Source organism: Cicer arietinum, chromosome 7 (genome assembly GCF_000331145.2).
Source record: "Cicer arietinum cultivar CDC Frontier isolate Library 1 chromosome 7, Cicar.CDCFrontier_v2.0, whole genome shotgun sequence".
Taxonomy (NCBI): Eukaryota; Viridiplantae; Streptophyta; class Magnoliopsida; order Fabales; family Fabaceae; genus Cicer; species Cicer arietinum.
In genome coordinates this window covers 19,106,928-19,126,908 of record NC_021166.2, presented here as the reverse complement: position 1 = coordinate 19,126,908, position 19,981 = coordinate 19,106,928, and the positions used below count along the sequence as shown (strand labels likewise).

The window sequence follows — 19,981 nt, the reverse complement described above, 5'->3', positions numbered from 1 at the left end:
AGCCTTTGCCTATGACATGATGGGTTGCTTTCATAAAGTGTTGGGATGTTTTTCAAGATGTTGACTATAGGCACATGCTAGTGTAATCCTTCCTCGTACCTTTCTTTTGCCTTTCTTGCTCCTTTTCTTCAAAAGCTTTTCTTTATTCATTCTTTAATAGTATTTTGCCTTTGTTGAATGAATCAAACAATTCATTCTTTAATACTATTTTGCTTTTGTTGAATGAATCAAATAATTCATTCTTTAATATTATTCTGCCTTTGTTTAATGAATAAAAGTAGTTCAAATCAGCGAGGATGCAGAACTGCAGTTTCACCAGCTCGTGAGGCCATCCTCGGCATTTTCCATACTTAGCATTTAACTCAGAATTTTCTTATTTTTTCCTTAATGAATAATAACCTGTTTTCTTATATGAATACACTCAAAAGCACAGATTAGTAATTAACCTCAATCATAATCTTTTAATTAATTTTGTTATCATTAAAACCATTTGAGAGAGATTTTGTCTCAACAATATATAGTATTAGTTACTTATGTAGAGAAAAATAACAAGGAGCAAAACGAAGAAATTTTTAACAATTGAATAATCATTTTACAAAGATGAATATCAAATCTTTTTTGTATGACATATTTAAATTCAATATATTCATTTTCTCAATTTAATAAGGAGAAGTTGAATCATTTAATCTAATTTTATCATTAAGAATCTTTTCATGTTGAACTTTTGTTACTACATTGTCTACTTAAAATTTATTTTGCATATGTATGCTCTAAAAGTGTATTTTCAAAATTAAGGAGAATTGTATGCTCTAAAAGTGTATTTTCATAATTAAAGAGAATTAGTAATATTTTTATAAAGTTAGTGAAACCATAAAATACGTATAATAAAAGCAGCAACAAAATAGGCACTAAGCATAAACTCGACCCAACACGCAACAAAAATAACAAACTGAAACAAATCTAAGCAACACAAAGCGCATAATTGCATCCGTCCAAAATCATCACACATAATTCAGTCACCTACAGATCCAATCCACCAAGCATGAACAATTAGTATTTTACTCCAATGCATCATTTTCTCGCACGTGAAGAATTGCTTCAATCCACTTAGTCAGAGCTTCTAGAAACTGAACCTTGGGAAAAGAATTAAACATGAGTTATACTTGACGACCCCAAGGGGCAGCTTTTGTTGGCTCGTGTAGGCAATTGGTTGAATACTCATCTGCAATCTCTCTCAGTGATGCATGTTACACTGATCTGCAAGAAAGATTTGTGCTCGTACATAATTCAACTCATAGCAACAAGAGAGAAATAAGGACGTTCTCAAAAAAAATCAGCAACCATATTCGCTTGTCATCAAATAAAGGTAACAACAAAGTCATTATTTGGTTTAAGAACATTTTTCAACTTTTAACGATGTTTCCAATTTCAGATAGTTGTTCTTAACAAAATCTAGAAAACAGAGAATGTTCTCCAGTTTCAGAATGATCATCACAGCTCCAAAACCAATCAATCTCCACTAATTAAAAGAAGTTTTAGCCTTTGGATTTTACATTTATATCATCAACACTTGGCAAGGAACAAACTAAGATGATTAGATTCAAATAAACTAATCGAATCAGAAAGAGAGAATATCACGAATTAGCAATACCAGACAGATTTGAACATTCTTGATAGCATTTTGATCAATCTAGACAGCAGTGGAATGATCGTCACAGGTCCAAAATCAATCAATCTCCATTAGTTTAAAGAATATTCTGCTTTCTGAATTTCATGCTAATGTTATCAGTACTTGGCAAGGAACAAGTATGAACCGTTCTAGACAAAGAAGGCATTCAAATCACAAAGAAAGAAGATCATGAATTAGCAAGACCAAACAAATCTGAACATTCTTGACAGTATTCTGATCAATCTGGACAGCACTACAACACCAGCCTCCAGACTGATAAACATTATCCGGCTTGTTATACTTGATCTTCTGCAGCAAACATCTTTCTCCAAAATGACCAGACCAATCTCCGGATTGATTATCATTCTCTGTTTCTGCAGAATTTCAACATTGATCTCCTTATTTCTGCAGAAGTGTATAATCATTCACTAAACTATTTTGGACAAAATCAAGGCTTCAGATCGAAGCTGTAACATCAATAATTACATATGAAGCTTCAAGGATCATTAAACACAAGATAAATCTGATCAAGAACAAAGAAACCAGTCCAGTCAACAAAGTTCAAATTATGTTCAAAGGCTGGAATATATTTATTTAAATATATTGGTTTTAGTCAAATCTGACAGAGCACAACCAACAGCTCTTTTGACCATTATTAAATGCTCTAAAAATCCTATAAAAAGAAGGACAAGCTCAAGGAAAAATTAAAGCTTCAAGTACTAAGAAAATTCATTACTCATTTCAATCATACTTGAATTTCTCTCACACACATACATTGAATCAGTTCTGATTTTTCCCATTCGATTCCTAGAATCATTCTCGTGTATTTTTCTGTCAAAGAATCAGAACTCAAACAACTGTTGAGCCTTCTCAGATTCTAACAAAGCAATCTCATCATTATTGTAAAACTCAAACTATAAGAGTTTAATATACAAGCACATGAAGTGCTGCTACAAGAAGACAGACCAATCAAAAAGGGCAAAAACGAGTACATCAAGATTCTTGTAGCAGCACTTCATGTGCTTGTAAGTTCCAATCAGTTCCTCCAGTTCGAGTACATCAAGATTCTTGGATTGACCTATGGCGATCACCATTGGTCTCCATATTATTGGAAGACATCTCATGATCTTTCTTAATCTATCCCGTACTGAGTATGTTTTCCCTAAGGAGCGCATTTCATTTACAATGGTTGTGAATCTTGAGTACATCTCATCAATGGTTTCTCCTTCATTCGTTTCAAAGTGTTCAAACTTTCCTATGCTTATATCAATCCTTGTTTCTTTCAAATGGCTTGTTCCTTTGTGATGAGTTTGTAATGTGTCTCATACTTCTTTAGCAGTTTTGCATTTATCAACTCTTTCGCTTTCTTCCCTGCGTAAAGCACAAGATAAAAATAATTGAGCTTTTGATTTTAGAAGTACCTTAGTTTTTTCTTCTGTTGTCCAATCTGCTTCTTTCTTTTCAGCAGATGTTGAAGCATTTTGGTCGACTCTTGGTATGAAAACTCCACTTGTAATGATGTGTCACATTTTTGTATCTTGAGATTTCAGAAACAACTACATTTTGCTTTTCCAGAAATAGTAGTCTATGCCATCAAAGTAAGGTGGTTTGTATGATGACCCTCCTTCAGCAATGTACATATCTTTTGACATTTTTCTTCTAGATCTTTTTCTCTAACACTTGTTAGGTGTTCAACTTTAGAGATCGTGCTCTAATGCGAATTGAAGTAGCAATGTCAATTTACAAGAAAGGGGGGTTTGAATTGTAAATTATCCCTTTTAAAAATTCATGTGAAAAACTTAAGAAAATAACTCAAGATTGATCTTGGTTGTGAAAATAGAAAATGGAGAACATTCTTGGTTTTAACCAGAAAACGGAGAACGTTCTTGGTTAGTTTAAATCAGTAATTCAGTATATGTATTTAACTTGATAATCAATCATACTGAAAGTAAATAGATAAGGGAAAAGATACCACACAAGAATATATCATGGTTCACCCAACTCGGGTTACGTCCAGTCTTCACAACTATGAGATTTTTCACTAAGTGTTCTAAACAAAGAACTTTCTTGGTTTTACAGCACCTAGCTCAGATCAACTTTGATCTGTTACAAAGTTAAAATCTTTCCACCCAGAAAGGAGTTCAATCAGGTCACCTATCAACCTTGATAGGATTTTTTACAATATACCCAAACTATATTAAACTCTTATAGTTCGAGTTTTACAATAATGATGAGATTGTTTTGTTAGAATTTGAGAAGGCTCAACACTTGTTCAAGTTCTGATTCTTTGACAGAAAAATACACGAGAATGATTCTAAGAATCGAATGGAAAAATCAGAATTGATTCAATGTATGTGAGTGAGAGAAATTCAAGTATGGTTGAAATAAGTAATGAATTTTCTTAGTACTTGAAGCTATAAATTTTTCTTGAGCATTGGTCTTCCTTTTATAGGCTTTTAGGACATTTAATAATGGTCAAAAGAGTTGTTGGTAGTGTTTTGTCAGTTTTGACCAAAACCAATATATATGAATAAAAATAGTTCAGCTTTTGAATACTTTGTGAAATTTGTTTGACTGAGCGTTTTTCTTCGTTCTTGATCAGATTTCTTTTGTGTTTAATGATCCTTTATACCTCAGATATGTTTGTTGATGATATTGCTTCGATCTGGAGATTTTATTCTGCCAAAAAAGCTTGGAGAATGATGACAGTCTGCTGGAGAATGGTGTTGAAAATTCTAGAGACTGATGATCATTCTAGAGACTGGTCTAAACATTCTGGAGATTGATCTGATCATTATGGAGACTGATTTGATCATTCTATAGACTGATGATCATTCTAGAGACTGGTGAGAACTTTCTGCAGATTGATGTTACCATTCTGGAGATTAATGTCAACATGCTGGAGAATGATCAGAATATTGTCAAAATGTTATTCGTTCTTGACAGTCAAGCTGGAGAAGGTTTAGATATGTTTGGTTTTGCTAATTCGTGATCTTTTCTCTTTGTGATTCGAATAGTTTCTTTGAATCTAATCATTTCAGTTTGTTCCTCACCAAATGCTGATGATATAAATGTAAAATCCATAGGCTAAAACTTCTTTTAACTAGTGGAGATTGATTGATTTTGGAGTTGTGATGATCATTCTTCAAACTGGAGAACATTCTCCGTTTTCTAGATTTTGTTAAGAATGTTCTCCATTCTTGTCTGTTCAATTTCTTTCTTTTGTATGCTAATTTCTTTGCTTTATTTAAATCTTATCTTTAAATTAATACACTCAAAAGCACAAGTTAAATTAACATAACATTTAGAATCATAATTAACATTCTTAATTAACTTTTTGTTTGTTTTCATCAAAACATTAAATTGAAATTTTGTCTCAATAGAGTACTCATCTTCAATCTCTACTGATGACACTCGTTACTCTAATCTGCAAGGAAGATTCATGCTTGATTGAAGATCTTGCCAGTTAATTCAGTTATATTGTTCCGAACTTTCTCGTTTTTGCTCACCCACATGATCCACAATAGTATCGTGAATCTGGGCCTCTACATGGGCTCGACGCTAGACAAAATTTAGAATATGATTGTTGTGAAACTTTTCGCTCAGTTAAGTTACTTATATATAGAGAAATATTTTAATTGATATTAAATGAGAAAACAATTCAAAGTTTTCAAAACATGAAAAATCATAAACAACAATTATCATTTATATATATATAGATACACATACGCAAATCAATTTATTGAGAGCAACAATATGTGGAATGAACTTTTAATTCATTATTTTTTTTCTACTCGATATGTAAATGAACCCCTTCAAATTCCACTACTTCGATCGAATCAACCTGATGAGATGATATGGATATTTGATGGAAGGTGAAATTATACAGTTAAAAGTGCATTATAGTTTGTGCTTAACGATTGATTAATACAAGTGATTTGAAAGTTCTAAGTGATTGGTGAAGGTATGTGGAATGAATCTTTAATTCATAGTTTTTTTTCTTCTACTTGATATATGAATGAAATCCTTTAAAGTCCACTACTTTAATTGAATCAATTTCTTGAAATGAAATGAATGTTTTAAGGCTTTTGGATTGACAATCAGATGATATTTATCTGAGAGGATTATATCATACACCCTCACACCTAAACCTGTCACTCCCTCAAGATACGTGAAAATACAATTTTACTTTTTAATCATTTGTATTAAGTTTCAAAACTGATAGTTTCGGAAGTTTCAAATTTTTGAAACTTTCAGAAGTTTCAAATTTTCAAAATAAAGATTACATTTCAAAAATTTGGAAGGTTTCGAATGTTTCTAAATCTGGAAAGTTTCGAAAGTTTCCAAATATATAAACTTTTGAAATAAGGATTAAATTTCCAAATATGAAAAGTTTTGAATTATTCGAAAGTTTTGAAAATTCTAAAAATTGTCATTTCGAAAGTTTGAAAACTTTCAAATATTTTGGAAAAATGAGTGAAAAAATGAGAAGTTAAAAAAGTTGAAGGTAAATAAATGGCAAAATTGTATTTTCATGTGTATTGGGGGTGACAAGTTTAGGTGTGGAGGTACATGGTATAATCCACTTTATCTGATTGTGAAGAAAGCCTTTGAGCAAGGCTACATGAACCCCATAGGCCCAAATTGATGAATTTCTTATGGTTCTTATCTCTAAAAGGTATAGTCCTCACACATTTAAAGAGTTCAAACCTAGCATTTGCATTTTTACTTGTAAACTTGTCTCGAAAGTACTTGTAAATATACCAAGATTCAGGTTGAATGATATTGTTAGTCATCTTCAAAGGAATTTTATCCCAGAGAAAGGAATGGTAGACAATGTTATTATCCTACAATAATTTATTTATTACATGCAAAATTCTAAGAGGAAGAAAGGGGAAGTTATCTATAAGTTGGATCTTGAAAAAGCTTATGACAGAGTTGATTGAGATTTTTTGTGACACTCATGTATTTTGACTTTCCATCTATAATTGTTTATCTCGTCATGAGTAGTATTTTAACTACGTTGGTGTTCTTATTGTGGTATAGGAGTAGAATGGAACACTTTCAACCTCTATGTGACCTTTATCAAGAGGACCCACTTACACCCTATCTCTTTTTGTTTTGTATGGAACGAATAAAGCACGTGATTACCTAGGCAGTTCAGGATGGCAAATGGCATCCTTTGCAACTTACAAGGGATAGTCCTCAGATCTCTCATCTTTTCTTTGCAGATAATATGCTCATGTTTGTGAAAACCAAACCCTCACAAACATTTGTCGCTAGCCTTTCAAATGATTTTTGTTCTTTAGGGCTCCAAATTAGTCTTGATACATCGAGGGCATATGCATCCAAAGGTGTAGGTAGAGTTGTGAAGGTAAAATCTTAAGCATTTAATTGGGGTTAAGTTCACTGACAAATTGGGTTTTAAGTTGTGCTATGGAGAACCAAAAAATAAAACTTCCTTGAGATCTACGATAAGGTGGCTTCTAAGTTGACAGCTTGGAAGGGAGAGTTTTGAATAAGTCAGATGTTACTTTGGCCAATGTTGTTCTTACTTCTCTTTCATCTTATAGCATGCAAATCCAACGGTTCTCTCAATATGCTTGTAAAGCGTTGGACATGACCTTGAGAAATTTTATCTGGTGAAGATGCAATGATAAAGCCATGCAAATAGTATGCTAGCCCCTTTGGTCATGTGGAACATTTAGGTCTCGATGAACAAAGTCATCTCTGAAGGGATACATAAGTGATTGAAATCGAACTTATGACCAGTCAGGATATCTTATAAGATCAGACAATGTCACCTCAGACATGACATCATTTAGTCGACTTTGAACCAGCAGAGTCAACTTGCATGGCTCGACTTGTTCAAACCTCCCTCTGATCATTGGCAAAATGTCATTTATTCCCTTATCATTGGCAAACACTGAACGAGACAGTCAATCACACATTGTTCCAAAAGAGAACTAGATTGAAAAAATTATAGCAGCTAAAATCAGATCAATACATTGAAGTTATGTACCTTGCCCCAATTTCTATCCCGCAAATAACTAGAGGAAAGATCGAGATAAATCAGATAATAAAATAATTTATAGTTTTGTTGATAATATATATATTTCATAGTTTTCCATCAGCATGCACCAGTTAAAGAAGTTCACTAGCTTCAAAAATATGGTCAATGCCATGGGGTAGCAAGACTTCTTAGAAATACAATGTACAGACGCTGATAATAAAAGAAAGGGCGTGTTTACTTAGGAAAGGGATATTTATACAGAAGCTGAAAGAGATACAATGTAGACCCTTCTATGCCCATTTTTTGTACAAAAGGAAGTGACCCAGAATAGATTAACATATACATCAGGAGTTGAAGTGGTTCAAACCATTTTCTCGGCATGCACACCTCAAGTTAGTTTAAAGAAGAAAAAAAAGTTATTCACGACAAACTACAATATGTCGAGATCAGAAAACATTACCGAGAAGCAATCATGTAAAGAGTCTCAAATACCACTTCCAATTTTAAAATCTGAAAAAGTGGCAGTTTCTTGAGCCTCAACTGTCGATGGTGTTTCCTTTTTGTCAATTCCAAAAAAGGAGCAATTCTGGAATGCATCCAGGCTGCTGGCTATCAAGCGATTCAACCCACTAAGACTATCACTTAAAATTAGATCACCGCCATCGTACTTGGTAGATGGTATATTCAAATCCAGTGGTCCCAAAGAATCAGGCTGCCACACGATTGAAACGAAAGATGAGGTGAGAAATAAAGTCAAATGTACGAAGTACTTCAAAATCTTCAGTATATAAGAACAATACCGATGGAAACGTTTCAAAGGCAAAAATAATAGTTCAATGTTGTGAACTTGTAATAAATATAAAGATTCAAATATTTTAAGTTCATAAATTCATTATTTTCATTGATAGTTTAAGTGCAAGCATGTTCGAAGTATTACAAATATGTTTGTGACAACTCCCTCAGAAATAATTCCTCGAAATTGACTTGCCACAAGAAAATCTAAACAACAACAAAGAGTATAGAAAGGAAATTACCCAATACATATCTGCTAGCCCAGTCAAATCCTTTGCTAACTGATACTGGATATCTGCATCGGACTCACAACTGTCCATAGCCATTGGGTCAGTTTGAGCAATATCATCCACGAGGCTCTCTTTTTCAGGTGACAGCTGCCATAAAAACAATGAATGTTATACCTAATTACACTTTGCAAGCAACATTGAGTAGTAGATAACAGGATCGAGAAATACTACCTTATCCAAATTCTCAAAGCTTCTTCCAGGAACCTTTTTATCTGAATCTAAAGAAACAATGAAAGATAAACAAGGACCATTTTCATGAAGAATAGGATCCTTTTTGAATGAGAAAGCATCACGTGTTTCTTCAGCATCCCAGATGGAAGACATATGAGATGCCATAGTTGATTGTCCAATCTTGTCTTGGTGTTTAGATATGTGAGCGGCTATAGCAGCATCAAAAGAATCACTACTAAAAGGAATTTGATGAACACTGTGACAATTCTCACCAATAAGAGGATTGATGCAGTTATCATCGAGATTTTGGGACACTCCTAAAAGTAGATCCCCCACACTGATGTTGGTAAGGCTGTCAGCCCACTCACCAGCTGACACGCCTGATCCACTGTTTGATTTTAAATCATCCTGAATAGACATACGAGACTTAAAGCTCAAATGATGGCATAATAGAAACTGATGGTAAATGCTAATAATAATGATGCACTATGCAAAAACCAAACAAAAAAAGTAGATTAATGTACCAGAATTAAATTTAAAGCAATCCTTATTGGAACATAACAATCTAAAATACAGAGAGATATGGTAAAAACCACAGGAAATGAAAATATTTGCCATTTGTGCCAACAAAATACACTAAAGTGGAACTTCAAGATCCTTGACATAAAAGACGAAAATCTATAGTAGAACCTTAGGGCTAATAGATGTAAGAGAACAAGAAATGAGAGGATGAAAATTACCATGTCCTCCAACTTTCTAGTCACAGCTCCATCTGTAACATCTTTTCCATGCAATGATATAAAAGCTGTAGGTCCACAAGGTTCCTCAGTGCTTGTATTCTGGTAAGTACTGTCATCTCTAGCATTAGACAAATAAGTTGAAGTAGTGGTAAGAGCACCAGTTTTGATCAAGGATGTTCCGCAATCTACAGCACACTCCGTGGAGTAATTATTAGTTGATGGTATAGGAAGTGATGCCAAATTCACAATTTGATCCTTCATATTGTCACCACCATTTTTAGATTGTCTAGCCAAGCAGCTGGATGCTACAGGTGCTTGCATATTTAATGCCCCGTGCTTAGTATTAGAGAACCAACCATACCTTCAAAAATACATATAAATATGATTATATTCTGATCTGGATATAGGAAAACATCAGTTTTTGCCGATACTTACAGTATGTATAGGTTATGAGCTTTTCCTAGTGAAGAAAAAGGAGTCATTGTTTCTTCAAATATTTGAAATTATACAACCTTTACATTACTACAAGTATCATAACTTTCCCACATGAAAATTCAATCTCAGTTTTGTCTGCACCAAAACCAATGAATAAAATAAAAGCTTGAAACCAAGTATATTCAAATTCCATTCATATGCATTATTTTTTTATCTATCCCTTGTAGTCTGATAAAAATTAAACGACCTTATTCCATGCACACAAAACCTGTCTTCTTTATATTACAGACAATGAAGGACTCAAAACACTAGATAAAAACACCTTCAATCTCCCGTAAAAAAAGGAAAGATAAGTTATAACCAAAATGGTTTGCCATTTATAACACACTTCTCTGCACAGAATCCCAGAATATTCTGTTGGTTTCTGTAACTCTATACGTTTAAAACCATCTCGTCAACTTTTCCCTCATCAATTCAAGATTTCAATATAAAGCCTGATTATGACATAACCAATCATTAATAGAACAATGAATTTTCACATGTTCTTTAATAAAAATATCGTATTAAAAACTTCAAAATTAAATGCATTGCATTTATGTGACTGCTTAGTTACTTTGGATAATATAACAATGAATGAAACCCCAAGATTGCACCATGGAAAAGAAGTACCTCAAACGGAATATAGGTGGACTTCCTATCACTGCATATATATCTGCCGCACTAAGAGTAGATTCCTGGTTCCATCTTTGATAATTATTCAAGTTTTCCTTTTGAACACCATAAGGAAAAAGCACCAATTCTCCGATTGCTATGCTTGAATTGCCCCATTTACGGTTCAGATGTTCTAAAATTGATGATATCTTCTTTCGTGTACTGAGCGTAAGCTCCAAGTATGGATTATGCTTATCCTACAGTCCAAAAAGAAAGAGGAACCATAAACATAAAAAAAATTCAGAAATCAGAAGTTTTTTCACATTGCTGTAGTATGATGCGATCGGATTTCTCTCGTAGTTACCATTTCCAAAGCTCTTCGAGTGGGTTCATCAATTGGGAACAATTGGAGCTTAAGTTTCATAATATTCTGCACATTGTTATCAACAAAGTGATTTGGTGGAAATGTCGGTAAAGAGGACAGAACTTGATCGACAGGTTCAGAGCATTTTTCCCCTGGAATGAACATTGATAAACCAGCATTAAGTCGTAGTAGATCCCTAGAAATTTCTAATCGGAGCAAGGATCGAAAACATATACCACTAATGTGATAGCTACCTGGATTCTCCTGGCCATGTTCAACATCTTTAACAGTGGCAGCTCGCTCCAAATGCTCAGCAGCATCTGCAACTAAAGAGACGCCAGCAATTGCAGCCTTCTCCCATTTTCTATATGCAGCTGATGTGGCTATACCTAACAGAAAAACGTTACAAACTTTTTACAATAAAGTAAAAAAAGTGTGTAGATTTAATATACTACCTCTATCCCAAATTATAAGCACTCATTGGCAAAAAAAATTGTCCCTAAATATAATCTCTTTTTCAAATTACAAGATGCATTAATTATTTTCTTTCAAGCATATTCTTTATTAAAACTACTCATTTATCTTGGAAAACAAAAAGTCAAATAAAATAAATTCATGTACAAAGGGTATTTTAGGAACATCTACACATTAAATTCACTACCTAATTTTCCTAAAATGTGTAAAAGGCAATGGGTGCTTATAATTAGGGACATAGGTAGTACATTATCACAAAAGGGAAAACTAGTTTAAAGCATAAAATTGGTAAAAGATCCTGAAGGGAGTAAAAAGAATTACCTGATTTCTTTCGCTGCCTTGTAGGTTTCGAGTTATTTGAATCTCCCTTAGCATTACTACGGTTAACACCCATGTTCACATTGCGCTTCAATGGTGGTTTTGAAGGTCCAAGTTTTATAATATTTTGACTGTCGACAAGAATCATTTTAACTGCACGGGTATCATTTCCTGATCCTCTAGCTTGATTTGAGACAGCGTTTAGAGCAGAAGGCTGACAATTTCCACCCTGCAAAGGTCGCTTCCTTACATTCTTCTTTCGGTCCTTCAAAAGTTGGTGCTCCTTCATGGAGAAAAAAATTTAGTCAGCTCCAGCACATACTGAGCATAATAAAATATAAAATGCAGTTTTCAGACAAATGCATATAGTTGACTGACCAAGGCTTCTAGAAATATTTTAAACCTTCGGGGCTTTAGGTGAAGCTTTGAGGCTTTGCAGCTATACTTTTCCAATAAAGACCACCTGTGTCACAGCCTACCAGGTCAGATAAGTTGAGAAGATACCATATTATGATTCATGAAAAACTTTCAGTTCAAAATATTCTAAGAACAATAGTAGTATACCCCAATTTTTTTGTTTTGGTATGAAGTATACCCCAATTATTAAGGAAATTACTGAAAGATGATAAAATCAGAAAATTCATTGTCAACGTAAAAAGATTTTACACCATAACCTAACAATGTATTGCTGATAAATACTCTTACTGGGGTTGGCTAGAAGGAGAAGCCAGAATAGCATGGAATAATTAACTCACATATAATGATAAAATTGGCTCGGCAAGGGTACTCAAACTGTAACCAGCTCACCACATGGCAGGAGGATGAGGTACTAGTTAAGAAAAGTAGCAATTACAGAAAGAAACTGGCAGAGTTTTATTGCTATGCTCCTCTACCCTGAGACAAGGAAATCCAAGTGCAGAGGAAAACAGAGAGCTTACAATTTTAGTCACCAGATATTTGAGTGGCCACTCCCCACAACACAATAACAAAGCAACTAATTTGTCCAATCGTTTTCAATATTATAGAATTATCAACAACGAAAAGATTCAATATTAAAACTAACAAGGCCTGACCCTCTTGATTCTTGGGGACCATCCCAGCATCCCTATTTCTCTACGAGTAAACATTCCTGATAGGGAGTTGGGTACTTTCCAAGAGTACTTAGGAAAAAGATGAGAAATCAGTAGGGATGTTACAAGCATAAGAGAGGAAGAAAAGAAGACGAAGGGGGAAAAGTACTTTGGATGGCTGGGAGAGATTGTGTGAAGAATTTCCCAAGAAACATTCACTTCTCATCTTCATTTCTCGACTAATTTCAGTCTTAAACAGCGAGTTACCTAAGCATCTAAGGAACTTAGTCTTCTTTATTTCAACTGTTTTCCAAATTTCTATGAGGTGTGATATCATTTAATGAGCTTGCTTGACATCTCATGAAGTAGTTAACATAGTCAAACTCTTAAACTAATGTGGCAATACATCATTGATTGACTGCATAAAACACTTTAACACAGTGCATCAAACTTGAACTCAAATCAGACACGCCCAAGTGATTCTTTTTAAAGGAATATACACTCTTAAACATTTCCCTTATTTTCATAGCATAAAAGCTCTGATGCACAGATATCTAGGTGAACCATAGATGTCCTAAATACTTTTCAGTCATTATTTAGCAAAGAGTTCAACCAAAGTAAGAGGAGTGTATGCCCAAATATAATCATCTCTCTTCAATTAAGGGCTTCACACATAAGAGTCATGATTGCATGCATGAACTAGGGCAATTGAATTATTAATGGATCCTGACAATTTCAGTTGAAAATCAAATGCCATCTACTAAGTCACTAAAGGGTCCAGTCTATTCTCAAAGTCTCAAACTAAAGAGAATCTTCAAACACAGGATTTTAAGTACTCTTATGTTTCTCCTCCAAATTCAACCTGTTTTTTCCATTATGCCCTTGTAGTTATCCTCAAAATTAACTAAGTTTAAGTTTTAAAAAAATGTTCCGTAGCCTTCATATCTTTAGCAGAAATGAACTTAACTCGGTGCAAAAATATATAATCTACATCTTCCATTATAGGCATAAAGCTATTTAACAAACAACTACTCAGAGTAAAAGTATGTTACCAACGAAGCATTGCAGCATTAGTATCTTTTGAATTTTTGGCATCCAGACATAATCCTGGACCAAGAAGTTTGTTCATCCGTCTCACGAGACGATAGTAATAATGCCTGACCTGGAAGTCAGCCCCAAAGAGAAAAATAGGGGTGAGAAGAGAAAAACAACCAAAGATATTATCAGATATATGAAACTGAACACTGTCATTGGGAGGCAAATTGGAAAACTTAAAGGGTAAAACAAGCTTTGTCAAGCATACCTGATCCTTGTTTTTACTTTGTACACGGGAAGTGATTTTCTCAAAATTCTACATTCAAGGATATTGCAGTTAGCAGTTGTATGATATCAAAGGAAATAAAAACATCGAAGTTAATAATGACGAATAAGTATACCTTCCCAACTTGCCGCAATGCGGTGAAGAAGCTTTCTTCCTCTTGGCGAGTCCAAGCAGCCCACTGCCTTGTTGGTTTTTTCAGAACTATATATAAATGACAGACATGCAAGTGTTAAACCACTAACACCTCCTGCCAACAACCACGCACTGCTATAAAAATTTAAAAAAATTAAATTAAGTGTCAAAAACTGACCTGGCTGCTGAGACATGATGACAGCATTAACAAGAGATGAAGAAACACCAGGATCCTCATTTTGAACAGAAACAACAGTCTCTGAATGAAGTTGAGTGTTCAAATCAATCAAGATTTGTGCCTCGTCCTGCATTTTTTCTTCGTCACATGCTCATGCTATTCAAATTCAAATGCACCAAAGTATTCAATTCCCTGAGAACATCAACAAAAATAAAAATTACAACATAAACAAAACGCACGTCTGAGCTGCAACTCTCGAGCATATTTTATAACAAATTTTGATTACAATGTCAAATACAGATACAAATCACAACTCATAATGTAGGTTACATGCACAGAAAAATTAATTCGTATACTCCAAGTTTCCAACTAGTTTTGAACATTAATAAAATTCACAGAGAATTGAATAACACTGAAAAAACAAAACTGTTCCTATTGAAACTTTCATTGAAATTGATGTAAAAAAGTCACGAAAGTAACACAATCAACAACGATTTCAAAGTTTTGATCGATATTTTTTTTATCTTACAAGTTACAGAAAAGGAACAACGGTGGAATTGAGAGATGTTACCCTAAAGAAATATCGTACCTGGAGAGTAAACGTTAATGAAACGAAGAGAAATTGAATATCAGAAAACCCTAAATCGAAGGGAAAGGAAGATGTAAGAGGAAGCAACAAGATCCACGATGAAGATTCATTCTCTGTTCTCTTGTTCTAAACCAAAACGCTTCGTTTCCAGTGGTTGCAAATATTTTCTTTTGCTAAACTAGCTTAACTCACAAATAATGCATTTTATTTATTTGCAATTTAGTCCTTCATTCAAATGGTATTATGCTTCAGTCCGTAATGCAAAAACAACATGTCATCATTGTTCAAATTTGTAAAAAGGCCTTGAAGTAAGAGAAACGCATCAATCGTGATTTTCGATGTATTGCGAATAAGAAGGAACCTTCTCATAAATAATAGATCAAGAGGATAATAAGAATCTCTTTTACAAATCATATTCTAGAAGGTTACCTAACAAGTAAAAAAGGTGTCAACATGTTTACATCAAATTCCAACAGCCACATATTGAAAAGAAAGACATACAATCATATCTCAAAGACTTACATAGGTTCGAGGATGATCGTCCATGAACATCCTTAAAATCGGGTACATCAGAGGATGAATACAATCTCAAGATGAGGATAGACACAAAGGATATTGATGACTATTCATCATATGCATATTTTCCCACTATTTTAGTCTTATTTATCTTCAATCATTAGTTAAATTAAGGAGTTATTTGATATATTTTGTTAATTTTATTTCTTTGATTTAATAAATTTTTATGTTCTTATTTCATTTATTAAGTAGAGATTTTTCGGAGTTTTGTGTTGTTACTTTGTTTTAGTGCAGTGCTGAATTTTGGTGAGAAATCAACATGACCTATGTAGCGTATTTTAGCCATATATGGAGTTGTAAATATCCAATTGGAGTCAAACAAAGTGCAAATGAAAGCTGAGATCCATAACTACAACTTTCATGAAGACACCGGAACCAAATTCAGACTCGAAAGAGGAGAAAATGCAATATACGCCGGACATCAGATGTTGAGCGCTTGGAGCGCGCCTGGGGAGCGTTTCCAGCCATCCAACACTGTCCAGGCGCACCTGGAGCGCGTTTCCCGCGCCTGGGGCGCGCGACGCGCATCAGTAACCATAAAAACGCAATTTTTCACTGTTTTAGGGATCTTTTTCACTATTGGGAAGTTGGGAGACTTGTGCCCTAGCATAGAAACTCAAAGACGACCATTTCTAACATCATTGGAGCAGTTTTATCAAGAATCATTCATGAATCCTGTAACACCCCGTTTTTCAAAGCGAGGGTATATTTTTTTTTTTAAAAGTAATTAAATTAAAACAGAGGAATAAATAAAGAAATGCCTTTGGATAAATAATTGAGTCATTATAATTTACAGGCAGCGGAAAAGTTACTCCAATTATAAATCCAAACCATTTATCCAACAACAAATGGTACATGTAACCCATCGAAAATAACATGTCAAGCTGACAATATTAGTATAGGTACAGTCTTCCATTTTAAAATAAATGCAATACAAAAGAAAGACATCTGTTCCCTCTGAGACAACCTAGTCTGATCATTTTACAAAACAACTAAACACCCTGACTGATCTCCACGCGCCCCGTGAGATCCCCCTATCGTAGCTGCAGTCAAGCGTTCCCATCTCCATTTCCGTCCGTAGGGTACGAACCGGTAAGATCGTCCTGACTCTCATCTGAGGGCAAAGCCCAGATTTCCACAATAATTGTAAAGGTCACCAACCGAAAATAACAGTTAACACATAACATTTAAGTTTTAAATGCTAAAATAACTTTTCAACTAAGCATGCACCTTAGCAGGATTTTCAATATGCGAAAAGTTCATACAATACTTTGCCAGTTAAAATGAAAGTAAAATGAGGTTCTCAATCCCCTAATTATAACATAACAAATCAAGACATGGATAGTTTCATGAGCAAACAATCATACAACTAAAACTGAGGATTTTCACTGAGCCAATCGATTAGGCAATCGATTGGGGTGAAGGATTTTGATGAAACAGAATCCTGGGCTGAAATCAATCGATTGGGAAATCGATTGAGTGAGTACTGAGCCCCTGACTTAATACCAATCGATTTCCAAATCGATTTCCTGAAGGTTTTTAGTGAAATTTTGAACTCTGGCTTGATTCAATCGATTGGGAAATCGATTGACAGGGTAGCTGAGCCCCTGACTTAATGGCCAATCGATTTCCAAATCGATTTGGTCGAATATGGATGAGTCCCTGACTTAGGCCCAATCGATTGGGCAATCGATTTCGTAAATGATTTTCGAAAAACTGATTACAAAATCGATTGGCTAATCGATTTTGTCCATTTGGCCAAGTCCCTGTTTACTATCCAATCGATTGGGAAATCGATTTACCTGTGTATTCTTTCAAAAATTCATAAACTAACTCAATCACATTCATGCATAATCCCAATTCTTAACACTTAACACTGATAACACAATTACTACGACATCATGGATTTCGAAATGGTATTGCAATCAAACATGTTATCACCAAATTCCAAAACATAACACTTAGCATTTATAACACATTACTACACAAACAAAATGAACCAACAGTTCACAAATCAACAGGGTGTAGTCTCTCGCGGACAAACACAATTCCCTCAGGAACGTAAGTCGTAAACGTACTACCTATCACGGGTCCGTACCGTTTACCGAGGTGCCACCTATCCCGGGTCAGCACAACTTACCAAAACATACACGAGTAAACGAGACATTAAGAGATTCCCCATTCTTAATTCTCATCTAACTTAAACCAGGGCGTAGTCTCTCACGGACAAACCCCTGCGCAGTCTCTCACGGACAAACGCAATTCCCGCAGGAACGTAAGTCGTAAACGTACTACCTATCACGGGTCCGTACTGTTTACCGAGGTGCCACCTATCCCGGGTCAGCACAACTTACCAAACACAATTCCCTCAGGAACGTAAGTCGTAAACGTACTACCTATCACGGGTCCGTACTGTTTACCGAGGTGCCACCCATCCCGGGTCAGCACGACTTACCAAACGTAAATCGTAAACGTACTGCCTATCACGGGCCCGTACTGTTTACCAAGGTGCCACCTATCCCGGGTCAGCACGATTTACCGAAACACACATAAAAAAGCGAGACATTAAGAGATTCCCCATTCTTAATTCTCATTTAACTTAACGATTTTCAAGACAAAACATTCAGTAAATAAGTCATTAAGAGATTCCCCATTCTTAATACTCATTTACTGAAACGATTTTCAAAAACGAACATTAAGTAACCGAGACATTAAGAGATTCCCCATTCTCAACGCCCAGTTAACTTAAACAATTTTCCAAACAAAATAATAAGTAACCGAGACATTAAGAGATTCCCCATTCTTAACGCCCAGTTAACTTAAACAATTTTCCAAACAAAATAATAAGTAACCGAGACATTAAGAGATTCCCCATTCTTAACGCCCAGTTAACTTAAACGGTTTTCAAAACAAAATGTTAAGTAACCGAGACATTAAGAGATTCCCCCTCCTTAACGTCCAGTTAACTTAAACGGTTTTCAAAACAAAATATTAAGTAACCGAGACATTAAGAGATTCCCCATTCTTAACGCCCAGTTAACTTAAACGATTTTTCTTTAAAACAAAATATTAAGTAACCGAGACATTAAGAGATTCCCCCTCCTTAACGTCCAGTTAACTTAAACGGTTTTCAAAACAAAATATTAAGTAACCGAGACATTAAGAGATTCCCCATTCTTAACGCCCAGTTAACTTAAACGATTTTTCTTTAAAACAAAATATTAAGTAACCGAGACATTAAGAGATTCCCCATTCTTAACGCCCAGTTAACTTAAACGATTTTTCTTTAAAACAAAATATTAAGTAACCGAGACATTAAGAGATTCCCCATTCTTAACGCCCAGTTAACTTAAACGATTTTTCACAAACAAACGCACATTAAGTAAACGAGACATTAAGAGATTCCCCATTCTTAACGCCCAGTTAACTTAAACGATTTTTCACAAACAAACGCACATTAAGTAAACGAGACATTAAGAGATTCCCCATTCTTAACGCCCAGTTAACTTAAACGATTTTTCACAAACAAACGCACATTAAGTAAACGAGACATTAAGAGATTCCCCATTCTTAATACTCATTTAACTTAATGGTTTTCAAATTTCACACAACACAAACTCAACAAATTCTCACATCAAAACATATCAATTCATTTATTCACAAATCCAACCATACACATATCAAATTTCATCAATATCAATTAAGAGCATGTCAAAAACAACGAACACAAATCAAAGCAACATAACACACAGATACATCAAATTTCATTTACTCATAATCACACACAATGACATTCAAATTCATTTACCACGAAACATTCATCAATATAAACAAAACCTAACTCTAAGGTTGTTACCCATAACGCACTAGTTTGGTTTTTCCCCAAATCGATACATTTAACCCTAACAAATTCCTTCCCACACAACCACAGATAAGTCCCTAAATGCAAACTAGAAGTTTGGAAGGAGCCCTTACCTCAACGTTAGCTAGGGGTTTGTGTTGGATCTCAAAAACCGTATTTCTTCGTTTTCGAATCAAAGAGGAGGAGTGGAGTTGCGAAAACCTTGATCTAACTCTCACCCAACCTTGGGTCACTAGCTTTGAAGAAAAGGAAGCAACAAAAACGAAAAATGGAGAAGGATGGAATTTTGGGTTTGCTCTCGTGTGAAGTTCAGAGGAAGGAGATGGAAATTTGAAA

General features: G+C 34.6%; 1 protein-coding gene across 3 annotated transcripts; it reads right to left on the bottom strand.

Annotated features, from left to right (window-relative positions):
* Positions 1-7,746: 7,746 nt before the first annotated feature.
* On the bottom strand, positions 7,747-15,385 carry LOC101512777 (TSL-kinase interacting protein 1). Of its 3 annotated transcripts, none has more exons than XM_012718355.3 (14): positions 15,208-15,385; positions 14,619-14,810; positions 14,424-14,509; positions 14,291-14,338; positions 14,040-14,149; positions 12,296-12,380; positions 11,921-12,200; positions 11,380-11,535; positions 11,126-11,277; positions 10,780-11,018; positions 9,676-10,036; positions 8,936-9,343; positions 8,717-8,851; positions 7,747-8,394 (listed from the first exon to the last, which is right to left on the bottom strand). In XM_012718355.3, the coding sequence occupies exons 2-14, from the start codon at positions 14,749-14,751 to the stop codon at positions 8,167-8,169; spliced, it is 2,421 nt and encodes an 806-aa protein (XP_012573809.1). In that variant the 5' UTR covers positions 14,752-14,810; positions 15,208-15,385; the 3' UTR covers positions 7,747-8,166. The 3 variants fall into 3 exon arrangements, with proteins under 3 accessions (XP_012573809.1, XP_004509591.1, XP_004509590.1); XM_004509534.4 differs by having other exon boundaries at positions 11,380-11,508; XM_004509533.4 differs by having other exon boundaries at positions 11,380-11,514; positions 15,208-15,384.
* Positions 15,386-19,981: the final 4,596 nt, after the last annotated feature.